Below are 24,677 nucleotides of genomic sequence, written 5' to 3'. Positions count from 1 at the left end.
GATTATGTGAGATACGAGTGATGTTTGAGTCTCAACTCTGTTGCGTGACTAAAAAAAAGTGTTGCATCTTAAATTGAGTACATTTAATTTTAATTAGCTGATTTAACTTTTCCCAAACACAGCAGTTATTAAGTGTTATTCCAAAATGTCGTTCCAAGTAAATCACTTAGTCATTTTGAAATGAGAGTTTTCTCAACCAAAGCTTAAAATGAAAAATACCATGCCCTTGTTTGTAGTTTGGCAGGAAAAGTATCACTTGCTTAAAAAGTGGAAATCATTTTTTTGAGCAAAAACACTTGTAAATTGTAACTAATGACGGAGTCAGGATGTTGTGTGCACGCTTACCCCTTTGTCTGCAGTATATATACACACATGTATTTGTTTATGGACAGAATGGATAAAATGTCCATAATCCTCAGAACAATTAGTTGGCCGGGATTCAACACCCAAGTCGAGGAATAACTAATGAGTTCAGTATAATCTCTCTACTCTCTGCAGCTTAGCTCAGTGAAAACATGCCATATACTGTAGGAGTTCCTCTGAAAGCATGTCTTCTATATTTGACCCTGACCGCTCTGTGAGAGCTCTCTATACTATCCAGATAATCAAAGGAAAAAGACACAAACTCCAGTCACTAAACTTCTATACTTCCAGAAGGCACAAACTCTTAATGAGTAGGGACAGAGCCACAGTATACACTGTGCTATTTTATCTGTTTGTGCTGCTTGGTTGCACCAGGTCTCCCAATACACGAGAGCTGGCGTAATGATGTCTGACTTTTATTTTAGCAAGATTTTGAAAGCATCAACTTCCATCTTACAATTCTCACTGTTGCGGTACATGAAGAGAAATTAAAACTAATGTTGTATCTCCACAAATTGGCTGTAAACACCCCTGCTGTTCAGCAAACAATAGTACTAACATGCAAAAAACAAAGGAGTTCACTCCTTAAAGGGGACATATCATGAAAAACTCTCTTTTTCAGTGCTTGTGTACATACATTTGTGTATCTGGAGTGCCTACCACCCCACAAACTGTGAAATAAGGCGATCAATCAGTTCTTTGTGGGCTGTCTAGATCAGAAAACAAGTGATTCAACAAGCCATTCAGATTTGGTTCCCCTTCCTACATGTCACATTTAGGCTCATTAGAATATATCGCCCACAGCGTGAGAACTACCTTTTCAAAGGTGCACCATATTTTTCTCACAAGCCATTCAGAGCAGACTCTGACTCTTTCGGGAGGGGGTCTTAAAGAGACAGGCGCTAAAACGGAGCATTTCAGACAGAGGGTGAATACAGGTATATTCACACAGACAGTATGAGAAAAATAATGTGTTACTTGAACATTAAAGCACGTAAACATGTTCTACTAGAAACCCAAAATACAAGTATGAACCTGAAAATGAGCATGATATGTCCCCTTTAAGTATAATTCACAAAACCTGATTGTGCAGTCATCTGGCTTTCCGCCTCACTAGTAATATAACTACGAATTATTTACAATTTAGTTGCCAAAGGGCGCAGTGCGTTTGCCGTTAGTGATCTAATGATTGACATCAGCTAGTTAAGGCAGTGTTGGTTACTGTTCACTGTTGTGGTACTGCAGTGAAGTATGTGCCGAGTCTGGTCAGCTTATTCCTTTAAATTCTTCCCTGTCAGCTTGGCTTTCTTTGCTTCCTTCCTTTCATTCTCTCATATTCACAGTGTTTGTCTTCTCTTCTTGCTGATTCATACTTTCTGCCTCTCACATTCCTGTCACACTCTTTCTCTCTCTTTCTCTCCCCAATATGTTCTCCTCTGCTCCTATCTCTCTATCCTCAGCCTCCGTCTACCCCTCTCCTGTTCGTCTCTGCGCTCACACGTGTTGTGACGATAGTTTTGACCTCACTCTGATAGCCTTATCGGCCTGGTATGCTGTTCATTCACACACATGGCGTGGTACAGAAGTGTCAGCTGAATAGGAGTTACAGCCGTGTACGTTGTGGGTCTGTGATAATTACCATGGCTGTCAGTGGGGTGGAACAGGAGGGGGATGATTAATGTTATCACACACTCGGCGGTAATGTCCAAGTACCTGCGTGAAGGCTGTCGTCTCACATCGCTCCTGACTGCCTATTAAACCACGTTATTTCTTTTATGCACTAACTGACTTGGCACATAATGAACTCAATGCCATTTGTCCTTCTGAAAAAGTCTGCAAGGACAAACAGACACATGTTAGCAAGCCCCCGTAGCTCCTGACCTTTACCCGACCCTGTGCTCTCACCCTGTCCTTTGAGGGGGGGCAAGTGGGATCAATAAAGTATCACATGACACACTATTAGCCTTGTTTCAAAAACAAATCCCCCAAGAAAATAGAAGCCAGCAGATTTTAGATCAGTGTCGCCACCGTCACTCTAATTAGTGCCTCTGATTTGTGCCCTACAGCAGGTCTGGGATCTGGATATCCGCATTAAAGGCCATTATGGCGTAATTGTGGTTGTAGTGAAGTGATCAAGTTCCATCACCTGTTTTCTAAGCAGCTGTCTCCAAGATAAGAGTCCATTTTCAGTCTGCTGCGGCCTGAAATCCCCCCAGGATAACTGGCATGTTATTGAGTTATTTGGTCATCTCGGGGAGACGTGTTGTAGCAGCGACTCAGAGTTGGTATAGAACCAGCCGTTCCTGTTAGGGGCTTGTCAGGGAGTCCGATTTTCAGTTGGTTTTATACTGAAGTTGTGGGTTTATGCAGTGTTAACACTTCCCTGGTCAGAGCCGTAGGGTACTGTCTACCACTCCCGAGTCGTGACGGGTTGGAACAAATAATTGAAACTAGACTCTCAGCCTGTTTTAAAACCCCTTTTTACCTCAGGCAATGACCAACTGTGTCTCTGTCCCGCCCGCCCTCCCTCAGCGAGAGGCCGGAAACATTTCCTCTCTCTCTCTCTCTCCTGCAGCCTTTTTTTTCAAACCTCCTCAGCCAGCAAGAGGAATGCTTCAAATTCCTCAGTCACCTAGTTCCAGTCTGGTGTCCTCGTACAAGAAATAAGAGGGAGGGAGACAATCAAAGAAAAGGAGAAAACACAACCACAGAAAGAAAATGAAATGGAGCTGGAGAGAAATAAGAGTTATGATAGAAAACTGCTATTTTTTGGTTGTTTTTGTATTGCGGCTTTGTGTTTCGGCATCCTACAGCGCACTGTGTATGTAAACGCTCACCATGGTGTCTGTATGTTATTATTAAGGATACATTTTGTTTGTCTTTTGTGGTAGAGGTTTTGTCTTCTCAGCGCTGGCAACGTATCCTGTCTCAGTCAGCAACTAAAAGGAGTGGCCAGAAGGCAAAACTGCAGGGGGATAAGACAGTGAGAGAGAAAAGTGGGTGGAAGAGAGGAGGAGGAAGAGGAAGAGGGGGGTATAGAGACAGTCTGCTAAACTGAGATAGGGCACAGATATACAACACAGTCAGTGTGATAGGACACAAATAAATTATGAGCTGCTACTTGGAGCTAAAAAAACAAGCTGGCAGCGAGTTACTGTACGGCTCTCTACCACCACAGAGGCCGTTGTCTTGTAGCGTCACATCTATTATTACTACTAGCCCTTTAATTCAATTAAAGACTCATGTGGGTGTTTTGTGCACACATTCACATGCATTATTATGCGCGGATGTTCAGCTAATAGCCACAAGTGTAAGGATGTCTGTACGTTGAGGAAAGGGAGCGTCACGGAGGGATCTGGCAGGGCAGCAGGAGAGTTAGCCGGGAGCGATAAGTGAAGGAATTCCAGTTAGGTATCGGCTCATAGAAAGATAACTGGGCAACAGTTGCTGGTTTTGCTGCGAAAGTCTGCAGTTATTTAAGCTAGATGTGTTTCAGCAAAGAGCCTTCATCAGCATCTCAGGGGCCTTGCTGAATGAAGTGTAGACTCTTAAGCCAGTCAGCGTTATCGAGTTATCTTTGACATTTTGTTTTCCCGACACTTGAGCCCCAGTAAGGAAGTAGCGACAGTGCCCTTTTTCTATAGTTTATCATAGAAAACACCTTGGATGGATGGTAATGGATCTTTGAGGCCAATCCCGATATCAATACTTGAGAAGACTATAACAATATATTGACCAATATTCTTTTTTTTTGCCTGAGTAAAGATTTTGCAGCTGAACAATAGGATTTATTATGACAGCTGACCATAACAGTACATTCTGGATGTTAAAGGGATAGTTTGGGTGTTTTGAAGTGGGGTTGTATGAGGTGCTTATCCATAGTCGGTGTATTAGATGATGGGCCGGCACGCCTCCAGTTTGGAGAAACAAAAGTAGTTAAAATATTGTTAATATAGTGCACACTTAAACTGATATTGATTTTTTTAGGTGAGCTTTTCTTTTAGGTGGCTAAAATACGTTTCTCTGTCGGCCCTGTCCACAGCAGTACATTGCGGTAACTCCTGTCTGTTTCTCCAAATTGGGGTTGTGCCAACCATCATCTACTGTAGGTAACACGCTGACTATGGATAAGCACCTCATACAACCCCACTTCAAAACACCCAAACTATTCCCACATCATTCAAATACAAGTTATTTTGAATTGTAACTGTAAAAAAAACACATTAAACAAAAATATAATAAATTTAAATTGAGAAAAATCATATACATAGGAATGCTGCCAATAAAACATATATTGTTTTAATTTCCCTTTCCATCTCTTTTAGGTATCTCTTAACATACTCACTGATAATGTTTTATCTGTAATAACCACATATCGGCCAGTAATATCGGCCTGCAGATGTATCGGTCAGGCTCTTTTAGGTGGAAGCCTAATGAAAGATAACGTAGATTAACAACAGAATAAATTCACTAACGGTGTAGAAAAAGTCCAGGTGAGTCTGTGTTGATCTGCTCAGTCTTAATTAGTGTTTCCCCGCTTGTTTCCTTGAGCACCGCTGTGAGCGAGTGTGTATATATGCGCTATCGAAGATGTTTGGTGTAGTGCAGCGAGGCCAGTATCTGGAGCAGAGGGCACGCCGGGCTCCTTCTCTCTAATGAGCACTCCTCTGCTCCTTTTTTTCCTGTGTCTGTCTGTCAGGCCTGCAGTCTGTGTGCCCAGCCAACCATGCATCCCTGCCTCACCACCCAGCCTGCCAGGGCAGAGCCTCAGGGGGCTGACAGACTTACTAGAGATCCAGGCCTCAGGGGCCTTCAAAACATTTCCCACTGAACGCCATTAAAGCGCAGTACAATTACTGCTGATGCCTCGGCCATACGGAGGCAGACAGAGGATGCTGCAGGAGTGCATTAGAGGTCTCTTAACTGGAGAATAACAGGAGTTAGAAAGTAATTAAACAATGAATAAGAGAGTTTGATTATCGGAGAGATGCAGTGCAGTAGAGGGAGAAAGAGAGAAACACAGAATGGTGAAGGAAGGAGGATGAAGAGATATGCACAGAACAAGGTTCAAGTCAGGAATGTTTGATTACTTATCAGGTTTGAAGGAATGTGCGGGATGGGTGTGTGTGCATGTCTTTTTTTCTCCAGTACATACTAACATAAACACACTTTAAAAATGGTCTTTTCCATCTAAATCATTTCAAGAACAGTGCCTCTAGGCTTTAGTGTCATTGTGGAAATGGGTGCCTATGTCAGCAATGTCAATGTCAATCAGGGTCAAATGATATTACATTTTAGTCTCTGAGTGCTCCCACCAATCTGTTCTTTCCTCTCGATTATTTTCTTTCTCCCAGAAACCGCGACCCAAACCCAGGCATTCCATCTCCAAACCCATCGAGAGCAACTACTTCGGTCTGCAGCTGGCCACCGTGGTCACCCCTGAGAGGCCAATCCCGGTGTTCATCGAGAAGTGCATCCGTTTCATTGAGACAACAGGTAAGAATCTGTTTTTACTTTACTTTACGGATGCAGAACAGGCGGCTGTTTTCAGTCATTTTAACTGTTTTGAAATCATTTCAAAGGATCCATTCTGCCTCTGCGTTCGCTATACCTGTCTCCTTTGAGCTCCCTTTCTTCTATGTCCCTTTTATTTTTTTCCTTATCTTAATCCTCCTCCCTCCCCGGTGGGATTGTTATATACCGTGGTCTTCGTCGCTGTGATGATTCTGTGGTTTTCCTTATATCACACGCAGCCTGTGCTTTCTTTCGTGTCTCCCTCACTCTTTGTTCAGGTTTGATAAATGGTAGTGCTTTGCTGAGCTGTAGGCTTTACAGGTGGGCACCTCCAGGGACGTGAACCAGGTCAGGGTGTTTGATAACCTAAATGGTTGTGTCATAAAAGTAAAGCAAAACAAGATGTGATAAGATCCACCGGTGAAGCTTGTTCCTTATTTGTATATAAATATTGTTTGTGTGGCAACTCCCAAACTGGTTCAAGTGAAGGCATCAAGCAGATCATGCTGACTTCTGTTTCCAGTGGTTACAGTCACAGTGTTATATGTTAACTTTAAAATGAGCCATCAGAGCCTCATTCAGATCAGTGTGATGATGAGAAAAGCCAAGGGGGAATTTAAGCGACAAATAAGTTTGGCGTACCGTGACTTCTCCTTGGATGCCGTCACTTCTCACAAGCTGTGGTGCTCTTCTTTGCCCTCTCTCTCTGTCAGGTTCTCAGATGAAGGCTGTGATATGATCATGTAAATAATAGGGCTGTCAATTTATTAAAATATTTATCGCAATTAATTGTGTGATTGTCCATAGTTGATCTCAATTATTCGCAAATTAATCATACATTTTTTTATCTCTTCAAATATTTATTATTGGAAATTAAGTAACAACACAAAACAATGACAAATATTGTCCAGAAACCCTCACAGGTACTGCATTTAGCATATAACATATGCTCAAATCATAACATGGCAAACTGCAGCCCAACAGGCAACAACAGCTGTCAGTGTGTCAGTGTGCTGACTTGACTATGACTTGCCCCAAACTGCATGTGATTATCATAAAGTGGGCATGTCTGTAAAGGGGAGACTCGTGGGTACCCATAGAACCCATTTTCATTCACATATCTTGAGGTTAGAGGTCAAGGGACACCTTTTGAAAATGGCCATGCCAGTTTTTCCTTGCCAAACTTCAGTGGAAGCGGAGCATTATTTAGCCTCCTTCACGACAAGCTAGTTTGAGATTGTTGGTAACATTGGATTCCTTAGGTTTTTCTAGTTTAGTATGAGGCCAGTATCTTCACTCTAGCTTTAAAACTGAGCCCGCTACAACCGCTATCAGCCTAAGTAAATAATAAAAGAATTATTTAACTATGGAAAGTTTTCTCTTTAAGCTTTTTGGGAGTTATGTATAGTAATAATAATGGTCCAGAATGATGTGAAATTGCATATTTTTAAGTCAAAACCATTCAAATTTTCTCGATGAGGACCCCCAAACCCATTATCTCCTAGTATTGTTATTCATTGTAGAAATTCAGAATGTAATATTGCTGATACCGGTCGATACACACTGCAACATGTGAATAAGAGGAGTTCCAGCACTTATTTTTTTCCACTTTTAGCACATCTTTTTACTAAAATACTTGAATCTGTTTAGATTAACCTTGAGCATTGTGTCGATTAGAGTCTGTGCACAATTATGTTTAACAGGTTTATATCCACACACCCTCATACCTCCTCTCCTCCCTTCCCTGAGAGTACTGGTAGCACAGATGTGGTTGGATAGCCTCTCTTAACCTTGCTGCCCTGTTGCCCAGACGCCAAACCCCCTGCCAGGCCCCGAGACGGCCAGCTTGCCTCTCAGTCTGCCACCAGCTGTTACACTAAACCAGAGGCGACTTAGTTCAGGGTCCATGAGTGTGTGTAGATATCAGTACATGTCTCTCAGGAGTTTAGATACTGAAGTTATGAGTCATGTTTTTATTGTTTAGTTAGCTGTTTAATTGTATTTTCACCAATTTTTAAACATTATTTTTACATTACATTATTTAAACAGGGTCTAAAAATCCTGGAATCAACCCAACAAAATTAATGAAAATGTACACTTAACTGCTTAAATTTGCCTAGTTTTCATTACCTTCCATAAAGTGAGTTGCATGCGGATTTGCCAAAACATTGCCTTCGCTCGCTGACATGTCGATGCATTCCACTGTAATCTCTGTCCTGATTAAAGACTGTATTTGTGGATTACCGCGGCGGCCTCACAAAACATCCACCGCCTTCCTCTGTGTGGGAGTATACAGTACTGTAGGGGCAAAGCTCTAGATAACAAGGCATCACGTTAAATTTCAGGTGTTAACTGGAGCAGTCACGGCAGCGCTTAGTTCCGGATGACGGAGGAAAAAACTGGTTGAAAATATATACAGTACATAGACGCTGGTGTGTGCATACATGGGGATGTTTTCCACCTCTTACCCTCACTCACTCCTTTAATCCTCTTGTTTCCTCCTCTCTTCCTGTGCCCTTGTTTCTCCCCTGCTTTCTCCGGATCCAGTCGTCCTGCTCCCTCCGTCTCCACGAGTACCTTCACTTGTCAGATTTGATTTCTTTCATCTTCTTCCTAACCCATATTTCTATTTCTCCCCCCGTCTTATCGTCACCTCTCTCAATTCACTGCATTTTCTTTCCCTCTTGCTACAGTATCCCCTCCTTCTCTTCCTCCCCTCCTCCTTCATTGCTTTCTTTCCTTCCCTTTGTCAGCATGCTGTGTGTGTCCGGGTGAGTTTTCGCCAGGAGGGTTGCCAGGTAATGTTCCGCCCCATAGCTCCCTCCTGTCTGATCAATATCACAACGTAGGAAATTGGAAGAATGTTTGGGCTCAGCTCTTTTCCACGTGTGTTTAGCTCACTCCCGTGTTGTTTATGTGCATGTGTGAGAAGTGTGTATCCTCGCACATCCAACAGTCAGAACCAATAAGAGTGCGCAAGCAGAAATGCTTTGTTTGCATACTAACACATGCAGTACAGAACGGCACACCCACGCAGAGAATCAGTGCGACTGCGAGGGGAAATGAGTTACAATGTGCTATTTAGGCTCAATTGTAGTCGCTGCAAGTCAGACTTTACTTATCCCGTATCTGCGTCTACAATCTGCGGGTGTAATGACACTCACGGGAAATCACCGTACGGCGCTGACACTATGTTTGTGACTATAGTGTGAGCTGATAATGAGTGACGCTAACCCTGGACCTGCAGCTTTGACCTACATCCTTCCCCTTTGCCTCTTTCTCTCAAACAAAAATACTCACAATCCAAACCCAGCGACCCTGCCTTTATTCTTATCTGTCATAATCCTCTTTCAGTCTATAATGACCTTGGTGATGAAAACATTTCTTTTTACCCTCAAGGCAAAGCTGAATTTTTGATTTACTAGTCAGAGAATTTTGAATTTGTGGATACAACAACCATAGTTTCTTATTTTTTTTACACATTTAGAGGTGTATTTCGGTGATACACTCGAGGCACTGAAGAAAAGCTTGTTTTTCTGTTTTTATATTTCTATTGAAAAGTCTCATTTCTTTGTTGCTTCTCTTAATTGTGCTTCCCAGCTCACTCCCTTTGTCCCTGAGAATAATAGGAGTAAGATGTGGTATTTTGTGTCGCATTCTGAGCTTGTAGAGAAGCAGCTATATAAAAATCAATCCATGGTGACTGCTGTTATCTTCCCTCAGCTCTGGCTTTCTCTCGCCGTGGTGGTAGCCGCAGTGTGTTCTGCTGCTCACGGGGGTTGATGACTGCGTGTTGGCGTGTGCAGGCATGTCTGCTGGCCGTACGAGCCTCCATAGCGACATAAAGGGCAGCGCCCAGACGCCGCCTGTTTTCATGGCGAACTGTGAAATCAGCCGCTGGGGTCTGGGGGGGCTGATGTGGGATCAGCTGGAGTGTGTTGTCAGACAGTAAGGCACTGTAAGAGCATGGCCGCTAACTGCAGGGGTGTTTATCGCTCTCAGAGTTGTGTGTGATTGCAGGTTCACCACTTGAGTGTCGCTGTGAAGTCACCACAGATGGTTGTATTTCTAGGTTTCTGCTAGGGATGTCCCGAATACCGTTATTTTGGGTTTGAAGCTTTGGTGAGAAATATTCAAAGCGGCGTGGCGTGGCGTGGCGTGGCGTGGCGTGGCCTGGCGAACGCACTTCTACACACACCAAACAGCAATACGCGTCTGAGAATAACTAATAGCAATGAATGTTGAATATGAATAATATTGTGGGATTATTCCTTTTTTTAATGGGCTATACATTATTATTACATGCTATAATATATATATATAATATATATATATATATTATATATATATTAAAAAAATGTCAAATTAAAAAAGCGAAGCATTCGAATACTGATTTGGAGGTTGATTACCATGGCAACGGTCAAAGCTTTGAAGCATGCAGGGCAGCCCTAGTTTTTACTACTGATACAAGCTCGAGAAGCTGATAAAAGTAATGATTTATATAAGTTATAAGTTATCAGGACTAAAGAAGACGTTGTTACAGGATGCAGGAAGTGCTCATATTTACGTTGACCCCAGGAAGCTCTAGTGCTCTGCTTGACCCCAGAGGAACAGGATGCTGTTGTCTGTTTTGCAGAGCTCCCCTTCCATCATTTCTATCATTGTCAAACTCTTCTATTATATACTCACCTTCCCGATGCTTCGTGGCTCCTCATCCATTTTTTCATTCTCCTGCAACTTCCATCTTTGATGTATTTCGTTGTTTCAAACACATCCCTCTATATATCCCTCCTTATCTTAATCCCTTTATTTTTTCTCATTCTCTCTTTCATCAGTCCTGACCCTCTCTCCTATGGGTTCCCCTGCTATCTTTCTCATACATGGGTGCTTGTCCTGTTTTGCCCCTCTATCTCTCCTCTCTCCCCCCCACAACACCACAGCTCCACTACTCCCCTATCTCTCCTCCCATCCCTGTTTTCCTAGTGTCTGGCTAGAAAAGCTTTTGTGGATAATTGATTGGTAGAAGGAGGAGATCGATGCCGTATGCCTTGACTGAGAGCTCTCTCATTTCCTCCCTGCCTCTCTCTATCTCGCCCTCTTTTTTTTCTGCCACTCCCTATCTCCTTCACTCCCTCTGGGTTGCTCTTTGTCTCCCTGAATCTCCACCGTAAAGTGTGAACGAAGAGAGAATTTCAAGGGCGGCAGGTGGAACCTTATCTTACATAAATTGAAAACATATTAATGAAGAAAAATCAAGTGAGCTTTCTCTCTTGCACAAGCTGTTCACGTGCCATTCGCTGTCCTTTGACTTGTGTTTTCCATGTCTGAGTACATAGTAGTGTTGCGAAAATACAAGACTAAAGGTTATATTTACTAAGCCTACAGCAAATTGCACCACCACTATTCAGTTCAGGGAGTATTTAGTAAGACTAATAGATGTGATTATGCTAAATAAGAACCGATGCTGGGCTGTCGGGATTGTTTTCTGCTGCTGAACTTGAAACATTTTGAAAACCGTACAGTTTTGAAACTGCTATTTTGCTTTTTTTTTCCTCCATAAAATGAAAGTTATACAGCATGTGATTAAATATTAGCTCAGTTAGTCAGAGGTTGTCAGCTCAGCAAAAACACCAGTGATTGAATTAATAAGAATTATAAAAAAATCAATGTGGGAGATTTGTGTTAGTTGTTGAAACTTTGAAACTGTCGACTATTAGATTATAATAGGATGGATATTTGCTGTAATAAAATCCAACAGACCTCCTTAATAAGTGTTTAATTGGCTGCTTCAATCATATCACACTCGGCTGCACCTGCTGCGAGCCATTAAAAGTCTGGGAAAATAAATATTCAAGCAGGAAGGCGAGAGAAACCGGATGGCAGAATTTGTGTGAAAAATAGCAGACTGTTGCATTCCCTCTCTGTTGTCTTGTGTTGTTAAAGTGATGAATGGGGAGCTCTTGTTAACTCACCTTTTAATTCGCTGCAGTGTTCTTTATTGCTGTCACTAATGTGTTTATGTTGTCTGAACTATCAGATGGGCCAAAGTTAACCCTCTTAATGTGCCGCTAGTCTCCTTATGTGTGTGTGTGTGTGTTCAATAAAACAGTGCCACTGATTTTACACCTGATTTTTCCAGATGTTAAACATCAGACACAGTCTCTTCTGCTTCATTGGTCATTGGGTGTATTTTGCACCTCTAAATAGAAATGCCTTAAAGTAAATATTAAAAGAGCTTAGGGCTGCAACTATCAATTATTTTCATTGTCGACTGACCTGTTGATTATTTTCTGAATTAATCGATTAGTTGTTTGGTCTATAAGATGTCAGAAAATGGTGAAAAATGTCAATTAGTGTTTCCCAAAGCCCAAGATGGTGTCATCAAATGTCTTGTTTTGTCCACAACTCAAAGATATTCAGTTTACTGTCATAGAGGAGTAAAGAAACCAGAAAATATTCACATTTAAGAAGCTGGAATCAGAGTATTTAAATTTTTTTTTCTTAAAAAATTACTCAGATTAATCCATTATCAAAATAGTTGGTGGTTAATTTAATAGTTGACGACTAATCGATTAATTGTTGCAGCTCTACAAGAGCTCAAACATGCACATTTTAGTGTTACTACTTTTCTTCCATTTTCTGCTACAACACCTCAGTGCAGCCCTTTAGTAAATATGGACTCAGTTTGACTGTTTAGTGTCTAAAGAAAGGAGTAATTATCCTCCTCTGAATGAAGTTGAAGCATATGGTATCTGCAGTTCCTCAAGTCATTTTAAAGTGTGCGGCTGCTTATGTAGCGTCAGCTTGTCACAGTGCACCAGTGGGCTCTTAGAAGGCCTGCAGGAGTGCTTTATGGCTTTAATCCAAGTGCTAATAGTGTGTCGAGACGGAAGGGGACATAGGGAGAGGCCATTAGAGCGGCCTGCAGTGGCTCTACTTTTTCAAACCTTCAGAGAGCATGTATACGCAGCAGAGATCTATCAAAGGTGGCGATTGACCAGCTACTATAAATACTTGCAAATTAAACACATAAAAAGTGACCTAATAACATTCATCTCTCTCTCTCTCTCCTCTAGGGTTGAGCACGGAGGGCATCTACAGGGTCAGCGGGAACAAGGCGGAGATGGAGAGCATGCAGCGGCAATTTGACCAAGGTACGTGACTTTCTGCTTACAGTACGAGCGTACACATGCTCATTCTCGCTTCAGTTGTACACTTACAAGCCGGGTGTGAAGAAAAGGCCACAGACGTGTGTCTGCTTCTATCTATAACAAGCCTGGATCCCCTTAATTAACCAGGGAGCACTAATTCTACAGAGGGGATTGGCCTTCGCTTCCTTTTAGACCGTAGCGCTGCCTCCTCCATCTTCTACCTGCGTGCGTGCGCATGTACAAGTGCTCTCAATGTGTGCCTCCATGCGTGTGTCTATCTGCTGTGGGCAGTTAATTACCTCCAGATTGGTTTGGTTAATGAAGCATGTCGCTGCCCAGATAGATAGCGGCGCAAGATGGCCTATGTATGCAGGGGTGTGTGTGTGTGTATGCAGGCGTCCACGCCTGGTTGAGGTTAAATCCAACACAGGTAATCAGAGTTGAAGCCCCGCGTTGAATCATTTTGAGCCTCCGGCCAATGGGACAAGACAATTACAGGTGATACTACAGCGTAGGTGTCTCATGGCCATACTGAAGATGGCACTTCATCAGCCTCCCTGAAGATTCAGATAACTCATTACAGGAGAAAGCAGCACTTTGGAAACTCTCAAAATGGGAGCTCTCCTCGGACTGTTCAAGAACTCACTAACCGTATCTGTATTACTTTTTTCTTGCCCCTCTTTTTTTCTACACATACTACCTTTGTAAAGTAAAAAGTTATCAGAAAATGGCTTTTTTAATTAAGTCTCTTGCTCACACAAACGCACACACTCTCTCTCTCCACTAGAGTGGTGTTGCTGTCTGAGCCGTCTCTCTTTGCTTTCTAAGTGTCTGCAGTTCATTCTACTTTTATTAAACAGGAGGATCCTATGCTATTACCAAATATGCGATTGTTTTATTTATTCATATTGATTAAATGATTGATTGAACAGTCCTGTCTATGCAGGCGTGTCTACGAGTTGTGTGCACAATCCAAAACAACCACGAGCAGTGAATTATACAATAAATGGGCGATATGGATAAAAGCCTCAAACACAAGTGTAATCTTGTATTGTAATATCTCATCATGATTGAGTACATTTTCTGGAAAATCAATAACCAGGCAGGAATGTCAGTTTTTGATCCAGAAAATGTAATAACAGACTAAATCACATTGATGCAAAACTCATATAAAAGTCCATTATTTCCATAAAACACTCCTGTTCATTGATTCGTCAGGCCACCATGCTGTCTTGTTGAATATGTGCAGTTTTAGTTCCGCTATATGGCAGACCGTTAATAATAATAATAAATCATTTTTATGTGGTGCTTTTTATTGTACTCAAAGATACTTACAACACAGAAATTACAAAATAAAAGTCTATGTCAGGGAGAACATCTTTCCAACTTTTTGTTTACCTTTAATTATGTTGGTACAATTTTGATGTAATTGTTCCAGACAGCTACCCTTATGTAAATTCGCAGGTGGACCTTTAAAAAACAATGTATCCTTGGTATAAAACAGGATAGCAAAATCTAACAGTTGACAAATATATATTATCCTACGTTATTAATTACACAGCTTTGTTGAATACTCGATTCTGATTGGTCAATCACAGCGTTCTACAGTCTGTTATTTCTCTATAGCAGACCGTTGCTATGTATAACAGACCGTTGCTATGGACGCAGTTCTGATCTCAGACACTAAAGGACCATTTTTGTGTCAAATTATTGATTTCATAAGTAAGTAGCTGTGTAATAAGCAGGATCATGTACAGCTAGCGGGTCATTGTTGTCAAATAAACCCTTCAGGGCGATGCAAGACCCTGCCGCTTTGCGTCGCCCTGTTGGGGTTTATTTCACAACAATTACCGGCTAGCCGTACATTATCCCTTATATAGCCCAATCCTTGGTCGAGTCAACATTTCCAAAGCAGACACCTCTCTTATTTGCCGTATGTAGAGCTGTCCTCGAACAAAGAAATTCTTAGTCGACTAACACTCGAACGATTTCGTTGACAAATCGATTAGTTGATTTAATCAACAAATCTGTGAAACTGAGTTTCTCCACAAAGAATCACAAAAAAGACACTTTAAATCTTGTGTTTACCAGAGATGTGCTCATAAGTTTCTTGGAAATAAATCATTAAGCATGAAAAAAGCATACAAAATGACTAATCGACTAAAGAAATCTAAGTCGACTACACCAAAACGTCCGATTAGTCGACTAATCGACTAAGAAGGGGCAGCCCTAACTGTATGCATGTAAAATTGTGACGTATATATGTGTGTTTTGTACTTCACATGTCGTCTTTTCCATTTCAATAATGTTTCCAGACCACAACCTGGACCTGGTGGAGAAAGACTTCACCATGAACACAGTAGCCGGAGCCATGAAGGCCTTTTTCTCTGAGCTACCTGAGCCTCTGGTGCCCTACAACATGCAGGGAGAGCTGGTGGAGGCCTTCAGTAAGTCCTGGGGGCTCCGGGGTGAGGGGGGGACATGGGGGAGAGTGCAGCACAAAAACCCGAGGTGTATTGGATTTTGCCTTAAATCCTTTCCCCTTCTTTGTAACTTTTCTTGAACCTAACAAGCAAAACTCTTGCAATCCAAATCCATCCATGGGGAGAATTAGATTTGCCACTCGGTGAGGAAAAAGAGGACGGAGAAGGAGAGAATATTTAAGGCTTCGGGAAGGAGGATGCGGGGATGATTGCACATGATGGAGGGATGCAGGAGCGCCGTGGATAACGGGGTCTGGATGAAGTCATGAGAAAACAAGTCATATGTTAGATAAACGAGGGTGCTCCTGCGCTCTCCGCGGCCTCTCTTTTTCTCTTTGTGTCCTGTAATCTGTCGGAATGGAGATTTAAGGCGTAGCTTAGTCTTGCATCGCGCCGGAGAGATTTACCCCCGGGCCGCAAGGCTGCTGTCACTCACTTGAGCTCTGCTGTGTTTTTTTTTTTGTTTTTTTTTTTTTTGTTTTTTTTTACGGCACTGGGGAGACTCTTCAGCCGTGACAGAGACCTGATAAAGCCCCTGCAGCCTGTGCCACAATAGAGGGAAAGAAGGGAGAAAACAGAAGTTTAGAGGGAAGATTCATTCGGTTGAAAATAGCAAATTGCACTCTGCATTTTCAGAATTTGAGCCGTCAGACTGCAAGGTGGGGCAAAAAAAAAAGGGACACAGAAAAAGACGGGCGGGTGGATTTTAGCACATATTGTCATGGTGACGTTACTTTAAACAAGCTGTAAGGAAGTTGTGTTTTGATTGCCGATGATGGATGTGCAGCAGGAGGGACTGTGTTAAGTCATTAAATCTGTTTTTGAGCCACGTTGACCTCATTGTGGGAATACAAACTCAAATTCTCCTGACTGTAAATCATGTTTGCGATGTGGACGAGAACATCTGCCGTTCCCACTGCTGCTCTCTGCCTCGCACACACACACACACACACAGGATGGACTGTGTTAGCCGGTGACGTCAGCGTTTCTGACTCACTCCTCGCTGCCATCAGGCTTAACACACCCAGTGTGGATGTGTGTGTTTGTGTGTGAGTTGCTGTAATCTGTAGGACATTGTGATGGGTGTATTTTTCTCCTCTGGAATGTGTGTGGTCTTTGTCTGCTGATTTTTTTTTTTAGTTTGGAGTCCTTTTGAATCGTGTGTGTGTTTTCATGACTGCGATGTGTGAAACTCGTACTGTTGTAGGATGAAATCACTGTGTCCTGGCATGGATTTTTTGAGAGCTGAATCCAATTGCTTTCACTATGCTCTTCAAACTCTCCTCTTCTCCATAGTACTCCCCCCCACCCATCCCTCCTCATCTTAACTCTCACTCCCCTCACATCTTTACCACAGATTCCCTTAATCTTTTCTTTCAGCCACTCTCCTTCCTCCTCTAACCTCTCTCGTCTCTCTCTCCGCCACCATTCAGAGATCAACGATAGGGAGCAGCGTTTCCAGACGATGAAGGACATTCTGCGCCGCTTCCCCAAGGAGAATTACGAGGTCTTCAAATATGTCACCAGCCACTTGAGCAAGTGAGTGAGTGACGGGGTCGGAGCGGCCTGACAGCCGCGCTGACTACCCCCGCCGGTCACCCAGTCAAGTGACCTAGCGGTGACATCACCACAGCTAGCACACTGACAGAATAGAGGTTGTTTTAGTCAGGCTGAGTCATGATCTGTGTTAAGGGAGTGTGTTTTTAACGGTGACTACTGTGCTCCAAAAATGCCAGGAAAACTTGTAGTATAGATCAGTGGTTCCCAACCTGTGGGTCAGGACTCCCAAGATGTCCCAAGATAAATCTGAGGGGTCACAAGCCACAAGCCAGAAAATCATGCTGGCTTGCTTACTGCAAAATGCGACCGGATGTAGTAGGACATCCTGGTATTTTTGCCATACTGCATTTGACATACTATGTATTGGGACATACTAAATATTTTTCTGGCATACTAAATAGTATGGTAATATCGGTATGTGAACACACAGCAGCATGATGAACATGGTAAACATTACATCTATACAGTACATCAGCATACTAACATTGTGGGCATATTAGCATTGAGCTTACAGCATCACAGAGCCGATAGCATGGCTGTAGACTCTTGTGGTTATATTATTTTAAAATGCAGAATATTAGAGCTTCAACAATCAGTTGATTAATTCATTAAGTCATGAAATTAACCGGCAACTATTTTCATAACCTATTAATCATTTAAAGGGGACCTATTATGCTTTTGTGCTTTTTCACTTTCCTTTAGTGCGTTATATAGTTTTTTGTGCATGTAAATGTTCTGCAAAGTAAAAAAAAAAAAAAGTCCAGGCCAAAGGGAGTTACTCTCCCGCACAGAAACACTGCTCCTGAACTGCCTGAAACGCCTTGCTTGGAGTCCTGCTTTGTCTTCCGTAACGTGGTGATGTCAACAAGTAATACATTTGCATAATCCCTGGCTAGTCGCTAGTTTGGCACGCCCTCAAACAAAGCTAGTTAGAGCGGAGCCGGAGCGGAGTCCAAAGAGGCTTTGTTGAGCAATCACAACAGAGTTAGCTAGCTGACCAGTCAGAGCAGACTGGGCTTTTCGGGAGGGGGAAGGCAGTAGCTTAAACAGAGCGTTTCAGACAGAGGGTGAAAACAAGTGCTGCAGCACAGCTGCTATGAGAAAAATAAAGCTTTTTTTTTACATTGAATCACATAAACATGTTCTAGTAGAAACCCAAAATACAAGTATGCACCTGAAAATGAGCATAATAGGTCCTCTTTAAGTAACTTTAAAGCAAAAGTGCTCAAATATTTTATCGTTCCAATTTCTCCAATGTGAGGATTTTTCACTCTTCTCTGCTTTATATGATCTTTGGGTTTTGGACTGTTGGCTGGGCGAAAACAATTTGATGAAATGACTTACGGCTCAGGGAAAATTATTGGCACATTATTCAATAATGAAAATAATTGTTAGTTGCGGCCCGACAGTACACAGTAAACACCTGAGTCGATTCTTAATTTCACCTTTTTTTTTTTTTGTGTTGCACAGGGTGAGCCAGAACAACAAGTTGAACCTAATGACCAGTGAGAACCTGTCCATCTGTTTCTGGCCCACACTGATGAGACCAGACTTCACCACCATGGACGCCCTGACCGCCACCCGCACCTACCAGACAATCATCGAGAGTTTCATCCACCAGTGCGCATACTTCTTCTACAATCAGCCGCTGGCCGACGGCCTCCCCGGCTCCCCCACCTCTTCGCTCTCCTCCGGGGGAGGAACCTCGGCCTACTCCTGCATGGCCGGAGGCTACTCGCCCTCGCCGACTCCGTCCCCGACTCCCTACGTCCTCCCCGCCACCCCTCCCGTCATCCCACACTACGGCCCTCCTATCCACCACCATCACCACCACCACCATCACCTCCATCAACACCAGTCCCCACCCCACTCCCCACCCGCTACTCCCCAGTCCCCCATCCCAGCCCTGCTGCCGCCCTCCCTGCACCCCCATCACCCTCCTACGGAACAACACACGCTGTGAACCAGGGATCAAGGGAAAGAGGTAGAAGAAAAAAAAAAAACTAAGAAGACGGATAACGAGATTCAGAGAGATTTAAGGGTTTAGAATAAGAGATTTTGAAGTTTGGGAAGAAGAAAAAACGAGAACAGGAGGTAGGAAGAGAAGTTTGGAGAGATTGAGTGAGATGCAGTATGTACAGGGAGAAACCTACATGTTTGGGAGAAGAAGGGGGCGTTCGAGCCTCTTGTTGCTTTTAGAAAAATGGGACACACACAAGGCAGAAAAGGGGAACACTGAAGAGCCTCTGAACTGGCGGTATGATCTTCCTCCCTCCTCACCACTTTATCCCTTTGTCTCACTTCATCTAGGCCCGCCCTCCTTGCCTTATAGAGAACCTACACACTAATGAGTGAGATGATGCCAGTAACTGTTAAAGGGACTCAGGGAGGGACTCGGAAGTCAAGTGGAAACTCTGTTATGTTGGGATCGCTTCACCACACACACACACAAACACCCAGTGGCCAGCGTGCCTCCGACAACCATTCTCCTCAATCCCTTAGCCTCTAGCTGTGCTGGGAATTTTGGCGGACGGCGCACGTTTTTTTTGCAATCCGACCTAACCAACTGTACTGACCTGGGAGGCTGCGGCTGGTACAACGTGGAGCAGACAGCGAGTCCTGAACACATTGTTTGTTTATTTCCCCACTGTACAGAGGACAAGAAACACGTGTTACTACTCACCCGACAGGATGTTCTGACATTCCTATCTATCAACCCCTCTCACGGCTACACGCACGCAGACGAAATCAGTAGAGGCAGTATGCCAAGCACAGAAAACAAAAAAAATCTAAACCAACCGGATCTGTTAGGCAGTGAATTGGAGCAAAGGATTATGGGAACTTTCACACCCTTTGCATTGTGGGAAGGCTCCTCCCAGTCTTCTGTTTGCTCTCTCTCGGTTTGACCTTCAACCTCATGCCCTGTCTTTGTAAACACATGAAGAAAACAGCGTATATTAATTAGTCTAAATCGTGATTCCAACGCGTTTTTTATTCTGTCCTTCATTTGACAAACGTAGAGAAACCGGGGCCTATCACTCAACGCGTGGCCTTGTGTGTAAGTGTCTGTGTGCGCCTGTATCCATGCCTTTTTGTTTTACCTGAATTTCCCCGCATTAGGCAGATAGTGGGAATAATTCCAGTGTTGGACCTTCACCTGTCATGTCGCTTCTGTTCACGCTGTGGCGCTTTGAAGAGCGAGTCGGTGCTGCAGTTTCCACAGTGAGGACCTTGTTCAAAAAAGCACTTTTCTGAGCACTTTTGAAGGCACATTTTAAATTGGAGCTGCCATGACATGACAGCCACCGTTCACTTTATTGTCAGTCCACCCTACTCTCTCTCTCTCTGGGAGCACACCACTGCCATCTAGAGGAAGAAATGGGTATTGTAGCCATAACCTCACTTCCACTACTGCATGGGCGTAGCAGCATTTTCCTCCTGTGGTTTGTGCAGCGTCAGATCCTCTTATAGGTGCAATTATTACGGTTTTTCACCACTGTGTGTCAGGTAAAATTAACTTTAGAGCTCATGAAGTGTAAGAGTGTAAATAAAAGAACAGCAGTTTTAAATCTGGTACAAATCAAACGAGATTAAATAGATTCGGGCTCTGCTCTTGCAGTTGATTAGACATGCAGTGAACAAAATTGCCTCTCTGTCTTTGTTGTTAGTTTCCACTTCACCAAAGCACTCAGCCCTTTTGTAAAAGAGTGCATACCACTTCCCTGACGCCAGATTTGAGTGGAAGGAAATGAAGACTTGGGAGATTGAGGCAAAATGTAGCATTACGGGCCAGAAAGTAAGAGCTGGAAGCGAGTCTCGAGTTTTTACAGGTGGGGGGGCTTTTTATCGTTGGAAATAATTGGTAACCACTGCTCCAGTCAGCACGCTGTCCTCTTACGACGCAGTGTTATGCCTCTGGAAAGAAGACTCAAACCTGCTCTCCGTGGACTCGAAATAATAATTTGCAAGAGTGTAACCACTACACCAGAGTGCCCCCGCTGTCACTGTCATGCCACCACATCTCCTAGTAGTCGTTCCTAGTCCAAGAGGGTCTGGGAGAGACAGCAGACAGAACAGACAGTCCATTCATCCGTCTGCATGACTGCAACGGAGCATCACAGAATTCCTCGGGCCCGGCCTGCTGTTACCGTAGAAACCAGCGAGATGGGGCTCGAGGAAGAATCGCTGAGCCCTGATCGAAGCAGCTTTTGAAGTGTGTGTGCGTGCTTCTGTGAGCTGGAGAAAGTGTGTGCACATGTGAACTTATGCGTGTTAATGTTAAGCAGATGCTCACCAAGGTCACTTCTTCCGTTTGACACTGAATCTCTGCATGTCTCCCCCCAGACTGTCCTCTCTGCCCAAAAGGAAAACCTTTTAACCAATCACTGAACTCTTAAAGGAGCTTTTATAAGTCTACACTACCTATTTACCTTGTGCGTGGGTGTACGTGTGTGTGTGATTAGAGGAATTAAGAGTGTGTGTTTGGGTGGGTGGGTTGGTTTGAGCTAACATGCTAGCAAGCTGTGCTTGGCAGACAGCCAGACACCAGCGTGATCCAAATAAACGTGAAGGAGAGGAATGCAGTTCTCCTCACGGTCATTACCCCGCTGTGTAACCCTGTTAGCTCGTCCAGATTACACACACTGATCCTCAGAGAAAGTGTGAGAGAGATGGGGGGGGAGATTGGGAGGTAAGACGGACAGCGAACGGGTGAATGGGATCATTATTTGGGAGACGGAGGGAGGAAGGAGGGGTGACCACTGGTACTTGTGTGTGAACGCCGGCCAGTGGCGTTCCCCGTGTATATCAATGTGTTAATACTGAACTGACTGTGAGGCAGCCAAAGACTGTGGAAAAAAGGGTCGAGGGAGAGACGGGAAGCAAAGTGACAGTTTAGAAGAACAATTGAATTTAAAAATGTGACTTTGGTTCAGCGATAATATGTGGCTGCATTGCTTTTCTTTTTCATTTTTTGTTTATTTTTTGTTTTTGCAACAATGGTGACAGATGTCTGTTAAGTTAAAAATGAGAAACAAGCAAAACTATATTCAAATGGTTGTTTATTGGTATGTTAGGGGGTCTAACACTTTGCCCTTTAGTCAGTGGTGATAGAAAAAAAAAAGTTTCTTTTTATGTTTTATTTTAATAATTAAAAAAAATACAAAGCATTTTTTTTTTTTTTAACAATTTCTTTGTGAACGATTGAGAGCAGCCCAGTATAGTGCATGATTTCTTCCCAACCGAGGAAGAGGGCTCCACCACTCTCACTATTTAAGAGATGATAAAAAAAAAATATTAAGAAATAATGGGGAGGGGGAGAAAATAAAAATAAAAAAATAAATGAAGTACTGTAAAGTGAAAAGATAACATCAAACAAAAAAACTGTCATTATTTGCTGAGTATGGTAATTTGTCTCAATGGGAATGGTGTATACAGCAAGGCCTTATGTGATCTGTATCATAGTTAATAAATCAAATCTTGTAAAACTTCTGCCTCTTGTCTCTTTGTTACACATGAATGATTCATGACACGTGGAATAGATGAGGAACATCCTGATCAGTCTGCAGTTAGTCTAATGAATTCTTAATCAACTTCTAAATTTAAATTAACCTCAACTAAGCTCTGGAAAAGCTAAATGGACCCTAAGTTACATGTTTACAACATCAAGAAAGAACTTATACATTGCTATTCATCAACATATCATAGCTCTGATCACTATTCCTGTGAGGCAGCACATCCAAATTTCCAAAACCATTGTTTTTACCTGTGGTTCCCAACCTTTTTGGCTTGTGACACTATAAAACGAAGAGATGTCTGCATGCAACCCCTCACCATCGGCTTGAAGAGGTAATATCAGCTGTTAATTTAAAGGTGTGCTGTGTAGGTTTGGTGACATGTAGTGGTGTGGTTGCAGATTGCAACCAGCTGAGTACCCCTCCGCTCACTCCTCCCTTTCCAAGACTGCAGTAACGTGAGCCACTGAGTGCAAAACCGTGATAACGCTATTCGCCTCGCTCAGAGTCCATCCTTACCATAATGACACAACTTTAGGATCAACGGAAGTCAGACAGATTTGCACTCTGTGGCTCACGTTACCTCAGTTTTACAAGCGTGTCGGAGAACTACGGTGGCCTTCAGCTAATGTAAAACCGTGAAAGGCTCTCTCTAGAGTCAGTGTTTGTTTTGTCCGTTCTGGGCTACTGTAGAAACATGGCGGACTCTGTGAAGAGTATGTAGATATGAAGGGTTCATTCTAAGCTAATGAAAACACAATGATTCTTAGTTTCAGGTGATTATACACCACTGTAAACATAGTTATGAATATTTTATTTCTGATAATAGACCCCTGAAATGTTACACTGTACCTTTAAAGAAAAAAATATAAGAGGAAATTCTGATAAAATTAAATTAAATTTTATGTAGCATAATGTTTATTCTTCATTTCAGGATGCCTGAAAAAAAATGGAATAAGAGATTTCAAAAATTGCTGAAGAGTAGAATCACGCAGAACAGTATAAACAATGTAGTGTGAAAATAAAGTTGAAATATTACATACATGTTATTCAGTGGATTTTGATCTTGCAAACCAGTCAGCTTGACAAATTAGAAATCTGTCCCTGCTTACAGCAAACATCCACAGGCAGTTTTTTCATCATATCCTCACCTGAACTGATTATTAGTGATGTAAACTTAAAATCTACCTATTCAGCCAGGCCTTTGATTAAGAATGGTTATTATTTTAGTCACTTATTTTATAGTATTTAAGTTGTAAGATTTTCTTATTTTATTAATTACTTATTTTATTGTATTTAATTTGTATACTTTTATTTTATTAATCTAGTTTTTAATTTTTACTATTATTGTTATTAAAGCTTTTAATTGTTCTTTATTAAATTTTTTATCATTTTATTATCTCGTGTGCATTGGTCCCAAATTGTCAAATTATCAAATTGTTGAATTGTTTTTATCTTTTCTGTTGTTTTCACAGTTTACACTTGTTCTGTCTCATTGTCAGTCATTGTCAGTCATCTGTGAAGCACTTTGAGCTGCACTAACCTGTATGAAAGGTGCTATACAAAGAAAGTTTGATCGATTGATTGATAAACTCCTTGCTAAATCACCTATTTACAGTTTTTGGGTGGAGGAGCAAATCACATTAAAACCTTACTCACTTTACCTTACTTACACTCTTACATATAATACACTGTACAAGACAAATGGGTAAAGAGCAATTTCCATCAGTTTGTGTAACACTGCTGCCAGTAAAATATATTAAAGGTGCTATTGATAACATTCGGCCACTAGGTGTCGCCCTCTGCCTTCCCCATTCTGTTGCTTTCACTTCACAACAAGTGGTTGCCAGTTTGTTGTACAACCTGCGTATTTTACGGTCAAGTGAGACTCAGATAGACTGTCATGTCAAGTGATAAATCTTAGAGTAATGAAATCATTTTGCAACATGTAGCTATAGCCCTACATTAGATGTGTGTGTGTGCCGCGCTGCCCTTTTATCAGTATTTATCAATTTTTTCCACACTAACTGGCAACTATATCGTGATACCAACATCGTTTTACTATTGGCTCACAAGCCTTGTTAGAAGTGGGA

The 24,677-nt window shown here is 42.4% G+C and overlaps 1 protein-coding gene across 3 annotated transcripts in view; it reads left to right on the top strand.

The window, feature by feature from the left end:
* arhgap35a (Rho GTPase activating protein 35a) overlaps positions 1-22,557 on the top strand; it is a 78,875-nt gene extending 56,318 nt beyond the window's left edge. For all 3 annotated transcript variants that reach the window (XM_074642088.1, XM_074642089.1, XM_074642087.1), the window contains exons 3-7: positions 5,718-5,859; positions 12,954-13,031; positions 15,344-15,475; positions 16,945-17,050; positions 18,542-22,557. In XM_074642088.1, coding sequence (XP_074498189.1) covers positions 5,718-5,859; positions 12,954-13,031; positions 15,344-15,475; positions 16,945-17,050; positions 18,542-19,034 — 951 coding nt within the window. In that variant the 3' untranslated portion in view covers positions 19,035-22,557. The remainder of the gene's footprint in view (positions 1-5,717; positions 5,860-12,953; positions 13,032-15,343; positions 15,476-16,944; positions 17,051-18,541) is intronic.
* The last annotated feature ends 2,120 nt before the right edge of the window (positions 22,558-24,677 follow it).

Source organism: Sebastes fasciatus, chromosome 7 (genome assembly GCF_043250625.1).
Source record: "Sebastes fasciatus isolate fSebFas1 chromosome 7, fSebFas1.pri, whole genome shotgun sequence".
Lineage (NCBI taxonomy): Eukaryota > Metazoa > Chordata > Actinopteri > Perciformes > Sebastidae > Sebastes > Sebastes fasciatus.
Note: the sequence above shows the minus strand (reverse complement) of the source record. Positions and strands in the feature narration are given on the sequence as shown.